Source organism: Equus przewalskii, chromosome 5 (assembly GCF_037783145.1).
Source record: "Equus przewalskii isolate Varuska chromosome 5, EquPr2, whole genome shotgun sequence".
Taxonomy (NCBI): domain Eukaryota; kingdom Metazoa; phylum Chordata; class Mammalia; order Perissodactyla; family Equidae; genus Equus; species Equus przewalskii.
In genome coordinates this window covers 75211729-75230584 of record NC_091835.1, presented here as the reverse complement: position 1 = coordinate 75230584, position 18856 = coordinate 75211729, and the positions used below count along the sequence as shown (strand labels likewise).

General features: G+C 48.0%; 1 protein-coding gene across 7 annotated transcripts; it reads left to right on the top strand.

The window, feature by feature from the left end:
- The first annotated feature begins 647 nt into the window (after positions 1 to 647).
- On the top strand, positions 648 to 13467 carry NACA (nascent polypeptide associated complex subunit alpha). 7 transcript variants are annotated; one of them, XM_070621671.1, is made up of 8 exons: positions 648 to 1199; positions 2006 to 2077; positions 11509 to 11594; positions 11772 to 11849; positions 12136 to 12282; positions 12685 to 12813; positions 13028 to 13150; positions 13343 to 13467. In XM_070621671.1, the coding sequence occupies exons 2-8, from the start codon at positions 2008 to 2010 to the stop codon at positions 13355 to 13357; spliced, it is 648 nt and encodes a 215-aa protein (XP_070477772.1). In that variant the 5' UTR covers positions 648 to 1199; positions 2006 to 2007; the 3' UTR covers positions 13358 to 13467. The 7 variants fall into 7 exon arrangements, with proteins under 7 accessions (XP_070477772.1, XP_070477770.1, XP_070477773.1 ...); XM_070621672.1 differs by having other exon boundaries at positions 1121 to 1372; XM_070621667.1 differs by lacking the exons at positions 648 to 1199; positions 2006 to 2077 and adding exons at positions 2846 to 6142; positions 10097 to 10313.
- Positions 13468 to 18856: the final 5389 nt, after the last annotated feature.

Here is an 18856-nt window from a genome sequence, read left to right as displayed (position 1 = left end):
ACCTGAAGAGAATTTCAGTTTCTCATTCCTGGTAAACCCTGCTATCTCGTTTAATCCTAATTCACTCATCCTAATCCTCTCTTCACTATGGTGAAGATCTCAGAAATTTTAAAGTAGCTTCCAGAGCATTCTAAGTGTTCACTGCTTCCCTTAAAAGGCAGGCAGAGCTGTCTTAAAGCCATTAGCTCAAATGGTGTTAGCTGGTGTAGGTAATATATTTGTTGAGTCCTTTTTGTAGGGCTGAGAGAGGATTTAGGAGTTCAGACACAAAGCCTTTAGTTAACAAAACACTGATTTTACATTCCACTTTTCAAGAATCTTACTGTATAAAGCACGGGCTCTTAACGTGGGGTCCTAGACCTCTAGAATGTATGCGTTTCAGAATATCTAAGAAGTGTCCAAAGTTACAGGCAAAAAAATTGTATATGTGCCTATATTCTTTTTCCCAGGGAGGGGAATCTATACCGTTATAATAATTTCAGCATTGGTCTAAATTGTGTATTCCAAAAATAAAATATTTGAGGTTTAACCTAGGTCACTGCTACCTTCCAATGGTGGGCATACCATCCCTGTGGTATTTCGGTTTTTTTGCCAAGGAAGATTCGCCCTGAGCTCACATCCTTGCCAATCTTCCTGTATTTTTTTAGGATGTGCGTCGCCGGCACAGCATGGCCGCTAACACAGCGGTGTTGGTGGGCGCCCGGAACGGAACCGGGGGCGCCGACCTTCACCACTAGGCCACCGCGGCGGGCCCCCGGTATTCGACATTAGTACCTCTTACTTTCCTGCATTATCTGAGAAAGGAAATCAGGAAGTCTTAATGATACCGCTGTGGCTACGTGGCTGACCGGTGCGCAGACGTTGCCCCTCGTCACAGTTTCCCTTCGAGTATCAGAGATGCCTCCACCAGGGGGACGGCAAGGGGCGGCTTTCTGAGGACTGCCTGGCTCCCGGCAGACTTCCGGCCAGGCCGGCGCATCCCGTTCTGAATTCCTACCCTTATTTAGGCCTCGTTACCGCCCCGTCCGGGAACAGCAGGACGACCCGCTCTATAAAGGAAGTGGCTGCGGGCGGCTCCTGACCCGGAACCGCATCGCGGCCCCGCCCCCTCCGCCAGGCTGCCTTCTGCAACAGGCGTGGGTCACGCTCTCGCTCTCTCTCTCTCTCTGCCGCCATCTTGGTTCCGCGTTCCCCGCACAGTAAGTGCTATCCTCGCCGCTTCTCTCTATCCGCAGCCATCCGCCCTTCTTGTGAGCTAAGGCGCCCCGGGGACTGAGAGCTAAGGAGAGTTGGAGGCTTTACGAGGCCACCGGCTTCCTGCTTGGCCCCGGGAAGTGTGGCCTTGGGGCCTCCGGGCAAAGTGAGATCTGCGGTTGGTGTCCTGACAACAGCAAGGCAGGAGGGCCGTGGGCCGTGCCCGGGGGTCCGGGGGTGGGGAGATGGGAGCCGCTGCGGTGTCGGGGGCGGCAGCGGAGTGCGTCCGCTGTCGGGAACGGCCTGACGAGAACCCACGGGAGGTGAAGGGGTCCCAGCCTTGGGACCCCCACACCGTCCTTATCGCGACAAGCGAGTGTTGGGACTCAGGTCCTCCCTGTGACCCCTGGTTCCCGAAACGCGGCAGACAGGGGTCCTGGAGGCCCCAGCCCCGGCAGCGTGGGTGCGGGAGGGGAGGTGGTTCCGGGCAGCGGCCGGGAGCCAGGCGCGGAGGCTGCCCTCGCGCTGAGGACCGGGCGAGCGCGGCCTTGTGGGCAGACCGGCCCCTGGGCCCGTGGAGGCCGCTCTGCGGAGGGAAGAGGAGGTGGAAGGAGGGCATTCGCTTGACAGCCCTGGGGCTCGTGTCAGACTCTCGTCCCTTCCCGCGGCTTTGGGGAGGGTTGTCCCCGGTCACCTTTATGACTTTGTTTCTTAACAGTCGTCCGCAGAGTTTTTAAGAATACCCGGCTCTAGGTTGGGCAGCAGAACGGATCCCAGTCGATTCAGGCCTCCTTTTATTCCCTTCTTCCAGAAATGCCCGGTGAAGCCACAGAAACCGTCCCTGCTACAGAGCAGGAGTTGCCACAGCCCCAGGCTGAGACAGGTAGGCTCCGCTAGCCCCCTGGCCCTTAGTTAAGATCGTAAGGTGACCCTAAGATCACTTGGTGGGTGAAGGGGCAATGGGAAGAGACTTGTGTCCTTCGGAGTTGACGCTCCTTAAAGAAGATCGGGCTGTGGCTTTACGAGGGAGGAGCGTCCGTACTATTAACTGCTGCGCTGGAGGGACTTCATTACGGAGTGGGGTAAAAACAGTATGTTTGACATTGACAGCTCCCCGGCCTGCTTTGTGGGTATGGCAGCTGCCTCTCAGGGGCTCTGCTGTGGAACACTCACCTCATGTGGGAATGTGAGCGGGGAAGGGGCCCGGTGATGCTCACCTGTTGGAACTGGATGACACACTGGCGGCCAAGGAGACCTGAGCTTTTGTGGAGTTCCCGCCAGCAGGTTGCATCCAGGTTTTAGATGGCAGTGCTCGGCGTTGTGCCCACATCACACGTCAGAGTGAGCTGTGCGCTGGTGGCAGATGTGTCCTGCTGGGCCCCAGGGCCCTGCGAGGTTGGTTAACTTGTTTTCTGGATTGGTGCCGAGATGTTTCTGTGTGCTGGAATAGTGCCTGCATCAGCAGCTTGTCTGGAACCCAGGACTGAAGTGAAGCCTTCCATTGACTGCTCCTCGGCTTTGAAATTAATGGATGTAGAACGTAGGCTAAGGCAAGTTTGGAATTCTGGTTAAACTACTCCTCTATGAGACTTGAGAGGGGTAATGAGAAAATTTTGGATGATGGTCTTCTTGCTGAGTCAGTTGTGCAGAAGGAAACGAAGGGCATCTTCAGGCTGTACCCTCCACCCTCACGTATTTTTCTTATGGTAAATTTAGTAATTTTTTTAAACTCCGCTTGTCACTTAAGGGCAATTTTTGTCTTCTTCTGGAATTAAAATAGAGTTGTTTATCGTTGAAAGCGTTAAGGTTCACCCTCCCCACCTGTCTGATTGTGGCAGCTGAAGGGATTAATACAGCTGCTAGAAAAGAAAAAGCAGGGGGCCTCTGAGCTGGAGAATGAGCTCTGCGAAAACCTCGAACTGCCAGCGACTTCAAGCAAAGGGAAAAATAAGACTGGCCTCTAAAGATCCTGTGGTTTCAGTGCTAAACAAAACCTTAGACATTCTCATTGAAAAACTTACTTTACAAATGTGGACACTGAAATTCAGGTGAATTTAAAATAATCTCGTTTCAAGCTTCCAAGTTAATGCCATTTGCTCTGGAAGCAATCTTTACATGGTGCTTTTAAACTGATTCCTGAAGAGTTTGACATTGCATAGTAGGTTTCATCATGATATTAAGGGAGTACCAGTGATAAACACTTGGAAATTTTTCCTATAATTCAATAATTTCTAGAATGAATGAGAAAAGTAGCTCAGGGAACTGGTTTGGGGCCTTATCACATCTTGAGGTCCAGTCAGAGGAAAACATTCTAAGTTTCAAGTTCTGCTTAATATGTTTGAAAGCACATTTGCACTGTAACCATAAGACTTTGAGCTGCCAACTCTCCAGGAAAAACTGGTTGAGCCACCTGTCTCGTCTGTAGGAGGATACTCTGAAGAACTTCGGATGCTATGGTTTTTTGGTTTTGTGTTTTGTTTTCTTAATATGCCTAGGTGTTGAGCATTTGTTGGTCTAATCCTGTGTTATCTCCTGAGTAGTAAGCATGATATTTTTCCATTGTTCAGAACGTAATTGCTTAGCTTTACTCTAGTGCCAAATACTGGTCTATTTTGGCAGAATGACATACTTGTCCAGGTTAAGGGGTGGGGATCCAATGTGTTCTCTCCACTCCAATTTCCTGCTTCCAAAATAGAGCCACAGTCTGGTTTAACAAGTTGGGTTACAGTTTCATGACACAGTCCCTAGCCCTGTGACTACGCTCTCTCCCTGGCAGTCTCAGTCATCTTAGATGGATGGCTGCAGAGCTAACATGCCTGGGAAGGTCTGTAGAGACCACTGAGTCCAGCCCGTTTGTGGTTGGTTTTTTGTTTGGGGTGAATAGGTAAACTGAGGCATAGGGAGGCTAAGTGACTTAGTATTTCCTATTTAGTATTAAATTCTGAAGAGTTTCGACTTGAGGAAGAATGGAGTTGTGCCAGACACCCCTTCCTAAAACTTTATTCTAAGAGTTGGATTTTTCCTGGCCCTAGTGGCAGCCTGAGCACGTGACACCTCTTCTTTTCTCCTTCAGCTCTGATTGCCCATCATTAGCACCACCCCCTACCTTCCTTGTTCCAGTTTGCAGTATCTGTTTCCATTAGTTCATGCTCCTTGGGTGAACAGGATAGAACAGCTGTTTGTCTAATGGTGATTCTCTGGCCGGTGAGAAGGACTTGAGGTTCATTTGAGGAGGGAGGGGAGGGCACAGCTGGGAAAGGGTGGAAAGCATGCTGTTCCCAACCCACTCCTGGGCCTGTGCTCCCCCTTTAGACTGATAGGCTGCTTTGACACTGTTTTCTCCACCCGAAAATCATTGGCTTATTTTGGTAGAACTCGGGAGATGTGGGAGATGAGGAGAAGGATGTATTCTTACTTGACCCCTGAAGGATGTTTGGGGAAGGTTGCTGTTGCCTGTCACTGTTGTCTAATCCTGTGTGGTGACTTTCGTTCTCAGATTAAAAATTCCAGTGTTTCCTGTGAGGCATGTTGTACCAAGTTGGGCTGCATAACTCACGTTTGTTTTTTTCCTTCCTTTTCCATCCCCTTTTGCTTTTCTCCTCTAGCTGTGCGTTCTCTGTCTTCAGCTTTGAGTGTCACTGCTGCCTTAGGGCAGCCTGACCCTGCCCTTCCCCCTCCATCCTCCCTGGCCCCCCAACACTGCCCTCTGGCAACCCCTAACCAGCCTCCCCCCTTCCTTTCTCCCTCTGCTGTTGCCTCCACCCCTTTTGAAGCTCCTTTTCCCCAGTCATCCTCTGGGATAGCCCTGCCTTTGGGATCTGCCCCTTCCCTCCCTGACACCCCAGCTTTCCTGCCAAACCTAATGGGGCCTCCCATCTCCCCAGCTGCCTTAGCTCTGGCCTCTCCCATGATTACTCCAACTCTGAAAGGTGCGCATTCCTCTTCAGCTCCCTTGGCTCTTGTGGCCTTGGCTCCCCACTCAGTGCAGAAGAGTTATCCACCTAATCCTCTTAGTGCACCTCCTTCAGTTGCTGAGGCTCAGTCAGGGTCAGTGAGATCTCTGCCAGCTCCCATTGCCTCCCCAGAACCACAGACCTCTCCTATTCAAGCTCCCTCTGAAGTAGTCCCTGGTCCAAAAGGTACTCCCATTCCTACAGGTATAGTCAGTGCTGTTCCTTCCCATTTTATAACTCCATTGGCCTCTGTTCAATCTGGAGTAGCCTCGTGTCCTCAAACACTACCTCCCACTCCCCTAACCATCACTTCCTCTCAGGTCAAAGGCATCCCTGTTTCCTCAGCTCGGACTTCTCCACAAAACTCTCTAAGCCTCAGCCTAAAGGGACCACTTAGTCCACCTGCTGCCTTATCTCTTCCAACTGAGACTATTCCTGTGACTCCCAACGTTCCCCCAGTTTTCCTCACTTCTTTGGGCTCTAATCTTGCACCTTTACATCAGAGTTCTCTTGGTTCTCCTGCCCAGCCTTCAAGTCAAACAGGCTCTAATGTTCTGTCAGATCCTATAGTGCATACCATTTCTGGAGATCATTCTTCTATCGGGGTCTCTTACCCTTCTCAGAGGTCTGTAATTCCTCCCCTTCCTTCCAGAAGTGAGGTGGTTCCTGCTGCTGTGGCTGATTTTCCAACAGGGGCTCCAGCTCCCCCTCTGGCTCTGTCTGTTGACAAAGGCCCCTCTACCATCACGTGCATAGCTTCCTGCAGCCCTTCTGGCTCCTCACATTTAGCTCCATCTTCTCCATTATCTCCTACAGCCCCTCTCACTCTCAAAGGCTCTCCTAATGCCACTCATCATCAGCCTTTGGTGGCCCAGTTTCCTGCTGCTTCTCCAGGGAGTCCAGGCTTGAAAGAAGCTCCTGTTTCTTCTGTTGGAACCACCCCACTTGTGATGACTAACCTCTCTACAATTTCTGCAACATCTACTACCTTTGAGGTAGCTACTTGTGTGTCTCCAGTTTCATCGGGTCCTATAAGTAAGGATTCAGCTTCCCCTCCTGTCTTGGGTATGGCGCCTGTGGCTCCCGAAGAGCTTCCTACTCCTCAAGTAACAACCACTCTAGGGATACCAGTCTCTCCTTTGCCAGCCTCTGAGGACCCCAAAAATCTTTCTGCTTCAGTACTAGTAAAGTCTCCAACACAGCAAGATCTCCAGACTGTACCTGCCTCTCCTGTAGGAGCCCCTGTTTCACCAGCCCAGGCAGGACTCCCTACCAAGAAAGACCCTACTCTACTACCACTGGCCCTGGCAGCACCTAAAAGTTCCCCCTCTCCCCAAAGTACATCTTCTTCTCTGGAGATGGCTCTTTCTCCTGAAGCCACCTTAGCAAAGAAAAGCCTTGTAGAGCCTGTCCCTGTGGTTAAGCCAGCCAGTGCTATTCCCTCTCCTCTGGGTGTTAGCTCCTTAACTTCTATAATCAAGACAGATCCTTATGCAAGCACAGACCCCACTGGTCTGCCTCTCAAAAGTTCTCTCACTACCCCACCTGTAGCTACATTTCCTTTGGGAAGTGCTGCCACCACTGAGGTGGCTCCTACAACTGCCAAAGTTACTTCCACTCCTACAACTACAGCCAGCCCTTTTCTAGAAGGAGGTATCTCTTTAGCTCCTAAAAGCCACCCAGCCAAGAAGGGTACTTCTGCTCTTACTACTTTACCTTTGGTTCCTCCAACCTCTGAAAGTTGCCCTGTGGCTCCACCTGTGACTTTATCCCTCCAGAATGATTCTGCTTCTCCAGCCACTCTGTCACTGGCCCCTGAAATTCCCAAGTCTGACCCTTGTCCCTCTCTTCCCCCAGCTGGTGCTCCTCCTCAAGGTGCAAAGAAAGTTCATGGTATCTCTCATACCTCAGCTTTGGCACCTGTGGCTTCCTCTCCTGAAGGGTGCCCAACTGAGGACCTTGGTGCTTCTGTTACTGCATCTCCCAAAGGACCTTACTTAGCTGACTCCCCATCTCCTTTAGGGACTAGTGTGTCTCCTCAGACTACAAGACCTCCAACCAAGGAAGGTTCAGCTACTTCTGCTACTCCCTTAACTCTTGATCCTTCTCTTTCTAAATGTGTACTTGCTATCCCTGATACTTCCGCTGGAAATCTCTCATCATCTGTTTCTCCAACTGATGATTCCTTTCTTCCAGAGGCCAATCTTTCTTTTCAAGTCCCTAAAGGATCACTAGCCAAGAAGCATTCCCCTACTCCTCCTTCCCCCAAAGCGGGGATAGCAACCCCATCCCCTAAAGAGACCCCCACTCCCCTAGCTATAACTCCTTCTTCACCCAAAGGAGTCCCAGCAACTCCATCCTGGAAAGACTCTACAGCTGCCCCACCTCCCAAGGGGGCCCCCACCCCCCCAGCTGTGGCTCCTACCTCCCCCAAAGGGGGCCCAGCAACTCCATCCCCTAAAGAGACTCCCACTCCCCCAGCTGTGGCTCCTCCCTCCTCTAAAGAGGCCCCAGTCACCCCATCCCCTAAAAGAGCCCCCACTTCCACAGTTTTGCCTCCTCCGTCTGGAAAAGGGGGCCCAGCAACCCCACCCCCTGAAGAGACCCCAGCTACCCCATCTCCCAAAGGAGCCCCTACTCCCTCAGCTCTGATTCCTCCCTCTCCCAAAGGGGCCTCAGCAATTCCATCTTTCAAAGAGACCTCCACTCCCCCAGCTATGACTACTTCCTCCCCCAAAGAAGCCCCAGGAACCCCATCCCCTAAAAAGTCCCGGGCTACCCCACCCCCCAGAGGGGCCTCCACTCGCCCTGCTGTAACTCCTTCCTCCCCCAAAGGGGTCCCAGCAACTTCATCTCCCAAAGAGACCCTCCCTCCCTCAACTGCAACTCCTTCTTCCCCCAAAGGGGCCCCAGCTTCTCCATCCCCTGAAGAGGCCTTGACTCCTCCCTCCCTCACAGGGGGCCCAGCAGCTGCAGTTGGCAAAGAGCCCTCAGCTACCCTATCTCCCAAACGGGCTCTAACAACCCCAGCCCCCAAAGGGACCTCAGCTACCCCACCTCCCAAAGGAGCCCCAGCAACTCCAGCCCCCAAAGGGGCCTCAGCAACTCCAGCCCCCAAAGGGCCCTCAGCTACCCCACCTCCCAAAGGGGCCTCAGCAACTCCAGCCCCCAAAGAGCCCTCAGTGACTCCACCTCCCAAAGGGGCCCCCGCCCCCAAAGAGCCCTCAGCTACCCTGCCTCCCGAAGGGGCCCCAGCAACCCCAGCCCCCAAAGAGCCCTCAGCTACCCCACCTCCCAAAGGGGCCCCAGCCCCCAAAGAGCAGTCAGCGACCCCACCTCCCAAAGGGGCCCCAGCCACCCCAGTCCCCAAAGGGGCCCCAGCCACCCCAGCCCCCAAAGAGCCCTCAGCTATCCCACCTCCCAAAGGGGCCTCAGCAATTCCAACCCCCAAAGAGCCCTCAGCTACCCCACCTCCCAAAGGGGCCTCAGCAACTCCAACCCCCAAAGAGCCCTCAGCTACCCCACCTCCCAAAGGGGCCTCAGCAACTCCGGCCCCCAAAGAGCCCTCAGCTACCCCACCTTCCAAAGGGGCCCCAGCAACTCCGGCCCCCAAAGGGGCCTCAGCAACTCCAACCCCCAAAGAGCCCTCAGCTACCCCACCTCCCAAAGGGGCCTCAGCAACCCCAGCCCCCAAAGAGCCCTCAGCTACCCCACCTCCCAAAGGGGCCTCAGCAACTCCGGCCCCCAAAGAGCCCTCAGCTACCCCACCTTCCAAAGGGGCCCCAGCAACTCCGGCCCCCAAAGGGGCCTCAGCAACTCCAACCCCCAAAGAGCCCTCAGCTACCCCACCTCCCAAAGGGGCCCCAGCAACTCCAACCCCCAAAGAGCCCTCAGCTATCCCACCTCCCAAAGGGGCCCCAGCAACTCCAACCCCCAAAGAGCCCTCAGCTACCCCACCTCCCAAAGGGGCCTCAGCAACCCCAGCCCCCAAAGAGCCCTCAGCGACCCCGCCTCCCAAAGGGGCCCCAGCAACTCCAGCCCACAAAGGGGCCTCAGCAACTCAAGCCCCCAAAGAGCCCTCAGCAACCCCACCTCCCAAAGGGGCCCCAGCAACCTCAGCCCCCAAAGAGCCCTCGGAGACCCCATGTCCCAAAGGAGCCACAGCAACTCCAGCGCCCAGAAGGGCCCCAGCAACCCCAGCCCCCCAAGAGCCCTCAGCTACCCCACCTCCCAAAGGGGCCTCAGCGACTCCATCCTCCAAAGGGGCCCCTACTCCCTCAGCTGTGATCCCTCCCTCCCCCAAAGAGTCCCCAACCCACAAAGGAACCTCAGCAACTTCACCCACCAAAAGAGCCCCAGCTACCCTATCCCCCAAAGGGGGCCCCTCTCCCCCTGTTGTGATTCCTCCTTCTCCCAAAGAGACTCCCAATTCCCCAGTTTCAGTCACATGTCCCTTGGAGTCCATTGCCCCTCAGGCATCTAAAGGGTCCCCGAAGAAGAAAGGCCCCACAGCTCTCAAAGCAGATGTTGCCCCAGCTCCAGAAAGTGTACCAGTCATCACAGCTCCCGCTCAGAAAGATCCACCAGCCAAGAAGAGTTCTGCTACTTCACCTACTGTGTGCCCAGATCCCTCAGCTAAGAATGGTACTAAAGGACCCCTTTCTACAGTAGCTCCAGCCCCTCTGCTGACGGTCTCCACTCAGAAAGGCTCTTCTCCAAAGACTCCAAAAGCCCTCCCTATTTCTCCCTTAAAAGGCAAAGATTCTGTCCATTCCCCAAAGGGCCCCTTAGCTCCTCCTCCTGAGTCTGAGACATCCACCCCTCTAGCAGCAGCAGCCTCTGAGAAGGTCCTTCCTAAAGCTGGATCCGCATCTGTCTCCCCAGCACCCACTCCATCAGTCTCTCTGCCTCTTGCACCCTCCCCAGTTCCCCCTCTGCTTCCTAAACAGCCATTTCTGCCGTCCTCACCTGGGCTGGTGCTGGAATCACCCCGTAAGCCCTCAGCCCCTGCTGATGAGGATGAGCTGCCGCCTCTGATTCCCCCGGAACCAATCTCGGGGGGAGTGCCTTTCCAGTCGGTCCTCGTCAACATGCCCACCCCCAAACCTGCTGGGATCCCTGCCCCAGCCCCCTCTGCCAAGCAGCCTGTTCTGAAGAACAACAAGGGTATTTGCCTTGGTTTGCTGTGTGCATGGTGTGTTGCCCACACCCCTCCTGGGGGCTACCCACCAATACTAACCCTAGGATGCGCCGCTTTCTCCAGTGTATCTGCTTGTGTTTGGACATAGAACATAGAATGAGAATTTTAAATGCAAGAGCTCTGGGAATGTGAAACAGAATCTTGGTTTTCATCACCTCAGATAGTCCATTATGTATCATCTTGTGTAACGTGGTCTAGACTAACCCTGGGTCTGCCATCTTTCTTACCTAACTGATCTGACATTGAAAACCAAGACCTACTAGACCTTTAATTTGCTCTAATCTCTACCACATCACTAACCTTGTCCCTGGGGCTGGAATTTGCTAAAATATTGGGAAATTTGGAAATATTTGAATTTCTTTTCACTTGTTAGGCTTAGTAATGACCAGCGCCCAGGGACTCCCTTTTCTTAAAAGACCTACTTTTCCTAGCCTGAGAATGGTGCAGTTGTATGCTTTTTTGCCTCAGTAGTCTTTACTGATGCTTAGCTTTCCAATTGAGGGAAACTTAAAATATATGAATTATGTTGGGAAGAAATGGGAGAGGTCACAGGACAGTATGTAGTAGAGGTGACTGTTAGAACTGTAGGTCGGCATCATTGCGAATCTTCGAGCTGTGTTGATTAGATCGAATTGCTCGGGTAAGTGGTTTGAAAGTAAGGCTAAAGGTGTGTACACAACTGCTTCTGGCCTCCCCCAACCCAGTTTAAAGGATGAGGGATAAGGCCCTCCCTGGCATGCCTCCACAATGTGATCTTATTGTTTTTTCACTTAAGTGTATCTGGAGACACCTTGTCTGCCAGAACCTTTCTGAGATGGTCAGGCTATTGGGTAGAATTTGGAGTTACATAGGTCACTGATGTTTGCCTGTGCCGAGGAGTGAAGACGTTGAGGCAAAGGAAGCAGTTAAAGTATATATACTGCTTGGCTGTGTCTAGTAATTACCTCACATTTCTGGGGCTGATTCTTTAATAGATGTGTACACACTAGTTTGTGACTAAGTTGGGGGCTGTCAAGCTGGCATCACATAAGTCAGTTGGTTTACATTTAGTTTTGCGAGGTCTAGCATAAGACAGTGACCTTTAGTCCAGGCAGGCCATGGTGAGGTGCCGCCTCCTCATAATCTCTACTGTAAAATAGTAAAAGTTACTTGTCATCTTAGGGTCTGGAACAGAATCTGACAGTGATGAATCAGTACCAGAGCTCGAGGAACAGGATTCCACACAGGCAACCACACAACAAGCCCAGGTGGGTATTCTCTTACTCACTGGCAGAATTAGTACAGTGAAGGAAACATGGTAGAACCAAGGTTGATAGAGAAGCCAACTTATGTATTTGGAGCTATGAACCTTCATAAAGGGAAAACTGCGTGTGGGATTGTGGTATCCAGGTTCCAGTTTATTTACAGTTGTTTTATCTTCTTAGCTGGCAGCAGCAGCTGAAATCGATGAAGAACCAGTCAGTAAAGCAAAACAGAGCCGGAGTGAAAAGAAGGCACGGAAGGTAAAATTTTAAGTTATGAACAAGGATGAAAGTTTCTGATGAAGCAACTTTAGAGAGGGAGGACCATAATGGAGCTCTTGGTAGTGGTAGAATCGTGTTTATTTAAAGTAGCAGAAGTTACTATGGCAGAAAACCCAGGAGTCCTGGAAGCCAATTCTGTATTCTTATATAAACTTTTCTTAGCCTGGGAAAAGGCTTTGCTTTGGATGCAGTGCTGTTATCTTCCTTACTTCCTAAAGCTACTTTTAATGAAGTTGAAAACCTGATGTTCTTTTCTATTCCTTAGGCTATGTCAAAACTGGGTCTTAGACAGGTTACAGGAGTTACTAGAGTCACTATCCGGAAATCTAAGAATATCCTCTTTGTCATCACAAAACCAGACGTCTACAAGAGTCCAGCTTCAGATACCTACATAGTTTTTGGGGAAGCCAAGGTAAGGGAAGTTTTCTTGGGAGTTGCTCTAGACCAGGCTTTCTCACCCTCAGCACTATTGACATTTTGGCTCAGACATTTCTTTGTTGGGGAAAGGCTGTCCTATGCATTATAGTTGTTTAGCAGCATCACATCCAATTGTGATAACCAGAAAATCTGCAGACATTTGACAGATGTCCCTTGGGGGGCAGAATCACCCCCCTAGTTGAGAACCACTGCTTTAGGCTTAAATTATTTCTCTTTCTAGTAATAGATAATTTCAGTGAGGGCAAGCAATGTAAAGATAGATAGTAAGTTAACCTGAAGTGTGTTTACAGTGAGAGTTTGGAAAGGATATAAATTATTTTTTCATTTACTGCATACTGATCTACTCGCATGAATCTCTGTATTTTCTGCCCTGTAGATCGAGGATTTATCTCAGCAAGCACAGCTAGCAGCTGCTGAGAAATTCAAAGTTCAAGGTGAGGCTGTTTCAAACATTCAAGAAAACACACAGACTCCAACTGTACAAGAGGAGAGTGAAGAAGAAGAGGTATACAAGGAAATCTTTTATATTTTTAATCTTCTCCACATAGTATTGTGTTTGTATTAATGCGTAGATTCTGTATTGTTTTAGGCTCTTGAATCCATTCAGTTAAGGAGTTCTGAGTTATATTAAGAACCAGATTCAAGAGGCTCCTGACTCCAAAGAACTGCTGAAGTTGTTCTTGCCTTTAGTTTATTAAGTGTTTTTCCCTCTCTGTTAGGTTGATGAAACGGGTGTGGAAGTTAAGGACATAGAATTGGTCATGTCACAAGCAAATGTGTCAAGAGCAAAGGCAGTCCGAGCCTTGAAGAACAACAGTAATGATATTGTAAATGCTATTATGGTAAGCGTCCACTCCTTTATTCCTTGACTCCCTCTGCCTTGACTAATTATGGGTGACTTTATTTTCTGTGGTTAAAATCAGCTAATTAAGAGGCCTTATTCTAAAGCCTATTCTGAGTTGCCTCAGGTTTTAATGACCTAAATTCTCTCAGTTTACCTGTGGCTATCTCTGATGATCTCTTCTCTCTTTCAGGAATTAACAATGTAACCATCTGAAAATGAGGACCTTTTTTGGTGTTTCAAAAGAGTATCCGCGGCTTGGTTTGAAATTTGTACTGTTTCTATCATTAATAAAGTTATGGCTTCTTGTTGGATGAACTCAGTGGGTTCTTGGTCTCTTCCTCCAAGAAAGTGAGAACACATTTATTAATTAGTCTTAGGGCTTCAGCTTCAGTTGAAAAGGTTTAGTGCCACAGACTCCCCACTTAAAATCTCTGCCTTTTCACCTCTTGTCAGAAGGTATTGTCCTAGGCTGTTAGGACCTTCTTGTCTTCAGAGAATACAACTTAACTGTAAAGTTTCTTCTTTCCAATTTCTTTCCCAGATATTAACCGTTAGCAAATCCTGATTCTTCTTTCTTTAATAATCAACCCCTTCTCTGACCTACAGTCTCTCTGAATACATCGGCCCTCTGTGAGAAGCAGTTCACGTTAGTTACCTCTTGACATGTAAGAGCTTGGTTGGTACAGGGTTGGAGAGGGTGCATAATGCATGTGAGTGAAAAAACTACACTTTGTAGAAAATGGAAAGGTACCTCATGAAGGAGAGGATTTTGACTGTTGTATACAGTGCATTCTGCTGTTAGGCATACACTAGACAGACATTTTCGTCTACAAAGTAAATTATGTTAGGGTAGCCGTAATTATGCTAGTGGAAACCAGAACTGTACCAAGCAAACTGATACATGTGAGTAGTCAGTTTATGATATTGAGAGCTCTGTAGAAGTCTTAAGAAGAATAAAATTTCTTAGTTTGAGTTCTTAGAAAATGTTTTGGGGCAAAGCAAGACTAAAATTTGGAAATAGGAAAGCTACAAGTAAATGTAGAGGCAAGAATCCTAAAGTGAGTAAGTGATGGTATACCTAGAAAGAATGTTAGAATGAGAATAGATTAACATCGTGGAAGGCTTTTGGAACTAAAATCTGTTGCTGATCTTCCACCTTTTTTGGGGGGGTGGGGGGGATGTGGGATGCTACCACAGCATGACTTGATGAGAGGTGTGTAGGTCTGTGCCCACAATCCAAACCGCAGACCCCAGGCCACCGAAGCAGAGTGCACGAACTTAACCACTATGCCATTGGCCGGCCCTGAGTTCAGTCTTGATCCCTTGAGAGAGGAGGCATTATTTTAGTAGATATTAGTGAAAGCTGAGGACCAAAGAGGTTAAAGGACTCCCCCAAATTCAGTCACTAAACTACAGGGCCTTTTTGTTGGGGTCAGCTATCCTGGAGACACACATTGACATCTGGCTGAGAATGATGTGCTTCTGTTTCACTGGGGTAGAACCGATTAGATCATTTGATGACCAGAAGTCTCAGGAGGCTAAAGATGGGCCCCTTGACTACCAAATCTGAGTAAATCCAGTAATTCTTATTTCAGAAAGAAAGTTGGGGGTGTTGACTCCTGATTTCTTCACGCTTCCCTCTCAACAGAATTAACAAACTGCAATTCTTGGTTACTCGTAGCTTGTTCAAGGCTGTTCGTATCACCAGTGCTGTAGTGTTATTTCTCCCCACCCTGAGGACCTTGCTGTTGCCACCCCTTCTTTCCTTCTACCATTCACAGATTCCTTTCCCTCAACTGGTTTTCTGCCGCCACACTTGAATTGTATATGCAACTAACTTGTGTCACAGAATGATTACACATTTGTTTCTCAAATTAGCAAGTTTACAGTTTGAACAAACCTTTTGAAGAGGAATTATTCCTTCCTGGTTCTCAAACTGATTAAATGCCTGTGTTCAAATACTCAGTAGACCATTTAACAGTGATATCTTTAGGAACCTCTGACTTCATCTGTAAAACTAGAATTAATATTCCCAAAACACATAGAAGATTATTAGAAGCATTTGCTAAGACTCTGAAATTGGCACGGGTGGTTTACTAAATGATGGTTCTGATTTCTGAAGAAGGAAAAAACCTCGTGGGCTGGTTTAGTTAGTTAGCTATACTATCTCACCAGGCTTCTACCCTTCACTTAAAAACGGATTTTTGGGGGCCGGCCCCGTGGCCAAGTGGTTACATTCACACTGTACTTCGGCAGCCCAGGGTTTTGTCAGTTCGGATCCTGGGCGAGGACATGGCACCGCTTATCAGGCCACGCTGAGGTGGCATCCCACTAGAAGGACTCACAACTAAAAATACACAACTATGTACCAGGGGACTTGGGGAGAAAAAGGAAAAACAAAATCTATTAAAAATAAAAATGGATTTAATTGGGAAATACTTCAAATATGCAGATAAAAGTCTGTGTATACCTACCCCGCAGCTGTTCTTTTTAAGAAATTAAACATTAGACATACAGCTGGGGACCCCTGTATACCCTTCCTCAGTCCTATTTCCCTCCTTCAAAGGTACCACTGTCGTGAACTGGCATTTTGTAATTCCTGTACATGAGTTGATGCTCTTAATACATATTTATGTAGTCAAAGATGTTAGTGCTCTGCAGGTTCGAAAACTTTAAATTATGTAGTACGTACCTGTCTTCTGCAAATTGCTTTCCACTTCAACTTTTGTTTCTAAGATTTATCTGTGGTAAAGATGTAGTCCTATTCATTCCCTTTCCAGTCCACTGTAGTCTGGCTTTCACCTCTACCTCTCCACCAAATGGCTCTCATGAAGGCCAACCAGTTGGTAATTCCAGTGGACACTCTTCATGCATGGCTGCATTTGTCTTTCCGTCTTCAAATTAGTTCCCTTAATATCATTGCCTTGGTTTCTCTTAAGTCTGGTTCATCTTTAGTTTCAAGATACCCAAAATTAGTTCCATTAGGTACTGTATGTCAAAATTTTCCCAAGTGGGGACCAGCCTGGTATTGCAGTGGTTAAGTGCGCATGTTCCGCTTCGGTGGCCTGGGGTTCGCCGGTTTGGATCCTGGGTGCAGACATGGCACCACTTGGCAAGCCATGCTGTGGCAGGCATTCCACATATAAAGTAGAGGAAGATGGGCATGGATGTTAGCTCAGGGCCAGTCTTTCTCAGCAAAAAGAAGAGGATTGGCAGCAGATGTTAGCTCAGGGCTGATCTTCCTCAAAAAAAAAAAAATTGTCCCAAATGTATTTCTTTTTTTGGTGAGGAAGATTGGCCCAGAGGTAACATCTGATGTCAATCTTCCTCTTTTGTTGGGGGAAGATTGTTGCTGAGCTAACATCTGTGCCAAGCTTCCTCTATTTTGTATGTGGGATGCCGCCACAGCATGGCTTGATGAGCAGTGTGTAGGTCTGTGCCCAGGATCCAAATCCACGAACCCTGGGCCACTGAATTGGAGCACGCGAACTTAACCACTACGCCACCAGGCCGGCCCTTCTCAAATGTATTTCTTGCTGACACAGCTATCCATCTAGTCCTATAAAGAAGCCTGATCTTTGCAACTAATGGTTTTGGTAAAACTGGATATCCAAATGCAAAAGAATGAAGTTGGACCCTTATCTTACACTACAAAGATTAATTACAAATGGATTAAAGGCCTAAAGGTAAGACTTAAAACCGTAAAACCCTCAGAAGAAAACAGGAGGAAACCTTAATAGATTTGGCAACTATTTCTTTTATATGACACCAAAAGCAGAGGCAACAAAAGAAAAAAATAGGTAAATTAGATCTCACCAAAATTTAAAATTTCCCTGCATTAAAGGACACAAATCAACAGTAAAAAGGCAACCCACAGATTGGGAGAAAATATTTGCAAATGATATCTGATAAGGGGTTAATATTCAGAATATATAAATAACCACAAGAACCAAAAAAAGCAGATTAAAAAATGGGCAAAGGACTTGAATAGACTTTTCTCTACAGAAGTTACACAAATGGTCAACAAGCACATGAAAAGATGCTCAACATCACTAATGATTAGGGAAATAGAAATCAAAACTACAATGAGATAATACCACATGCATTAAATAGCTACTATCAAAAAAGAATGTGTTGGCTGATCATCAGGGAAATGCAAATCAAAACTACACTAAGAGCACCTTACACCCATTAGAATGGCTAAAGTAACCAAAACAAAAAATAACGCATCTTGGAGAGGTTGTGGAGAAAAAGGAACACTCATACACTGCTGGTGGGAATGTAAACTGGTGCAGCCACTGTGGAAAACAGAAATACCATATGACCCAGCCATCCCACTACTGGGTATCTATCTGAAGAACTTGAAATCAGCAATTCAAAAAGACCCATGCACCTCTATGTTCATTGCAGCATTATTCACAATAGCCAAGACATGGAAGCAAGCTAAGTGCCCATCAACAGATGATTGGATAAAGGAGATGTGGTGTGTGTATATATATATATATATATATATATAAATATATAAAAACAATGGAATACTACTCAGCCATAAAAAAGGATAAAATCGTCCCATTCACAACAACATGGATGGACCTTGAGGGTATTATGTTAAGTGAAATAAGCAAGACAGAGAAAGACAATCTGTATGACTGCACTCATATGTGGAAGTTAAACACATGGACAGGGCCAGCCCGGTGGCGCAGCGGTTAAGTGCGCACGTTCTGCTTCGGCAGCCTGGGGCTTGCCAGTTTGGATCCCGGGTGTGGACATGGCCCCACTTGGCAAGCCACTGTGGTAGGCGTCCCACATATAAAAAGTAGAGGAAGATGGGCACAGATGTTAGTTCAGGGCCAGTCTTCCTCAGCAAAAAGAGGAGGATTGGCAGCAGATGTTAGCTCAGGGCTAATCTTCCTCAAAAAACAAAACACGTGGACAAAGAGAATAGACTAGTGGTTACCAGGGGAAAGGGGGGTGGGCACAAAGGGTGAAGTGGTGCACCTACAATATGACTGACATAATAATGTACAACTGAAATTTCACAAGGTTGTAAACTATCATAATCTCAATAAAAAGTAAAATATATATATGTGTGTGTGTTGGTGAGAAAGTGAAGAAATTAGAACCCCTGTGCACTGTTGATGGGAAGGTAAAATGGTGTCACTATGGAAAACAGTATGGCAGTTCTCAAAAAATTAAAAATAGAATTACCTTGTGATCTAGCAATTCCACATCTAGGTATATACTCCAATCGAAATCAGAGCCTCAGAGACACATACCCATGCAACATTATTGACGATAGCCAAAATGTGGAAGCAATCTAATTGTCCCTCACAGATGAATGAATAAACAAAATGCGATATATACACACAATGGAGTATTATTCAGCCTTAAAGGAAATTCTGGCACATGCTATAACATTAATGAAGCTTGACATTAAGTGAAATAAGCCAGTCACAAAAAGACAAATATTGTATGATTCCACCTATATGAGGTACCTAGATTAGTCAAATTCATAGAGACAGAAAATAGAATTGTGGTTGCTGAGGGAGAAAGGGAGGGAGAATTATTGTTTAATGGGTACAGAATTTCAGTTGGGGAAAATGAAAAAGTTCTGGAGATGGATGGTAGTGAAGGTTGCACAACAATGTGAACGTACTAATAGATAACTGAACTATACACTTAAAAAATGGTTAAGGGGCCAGCC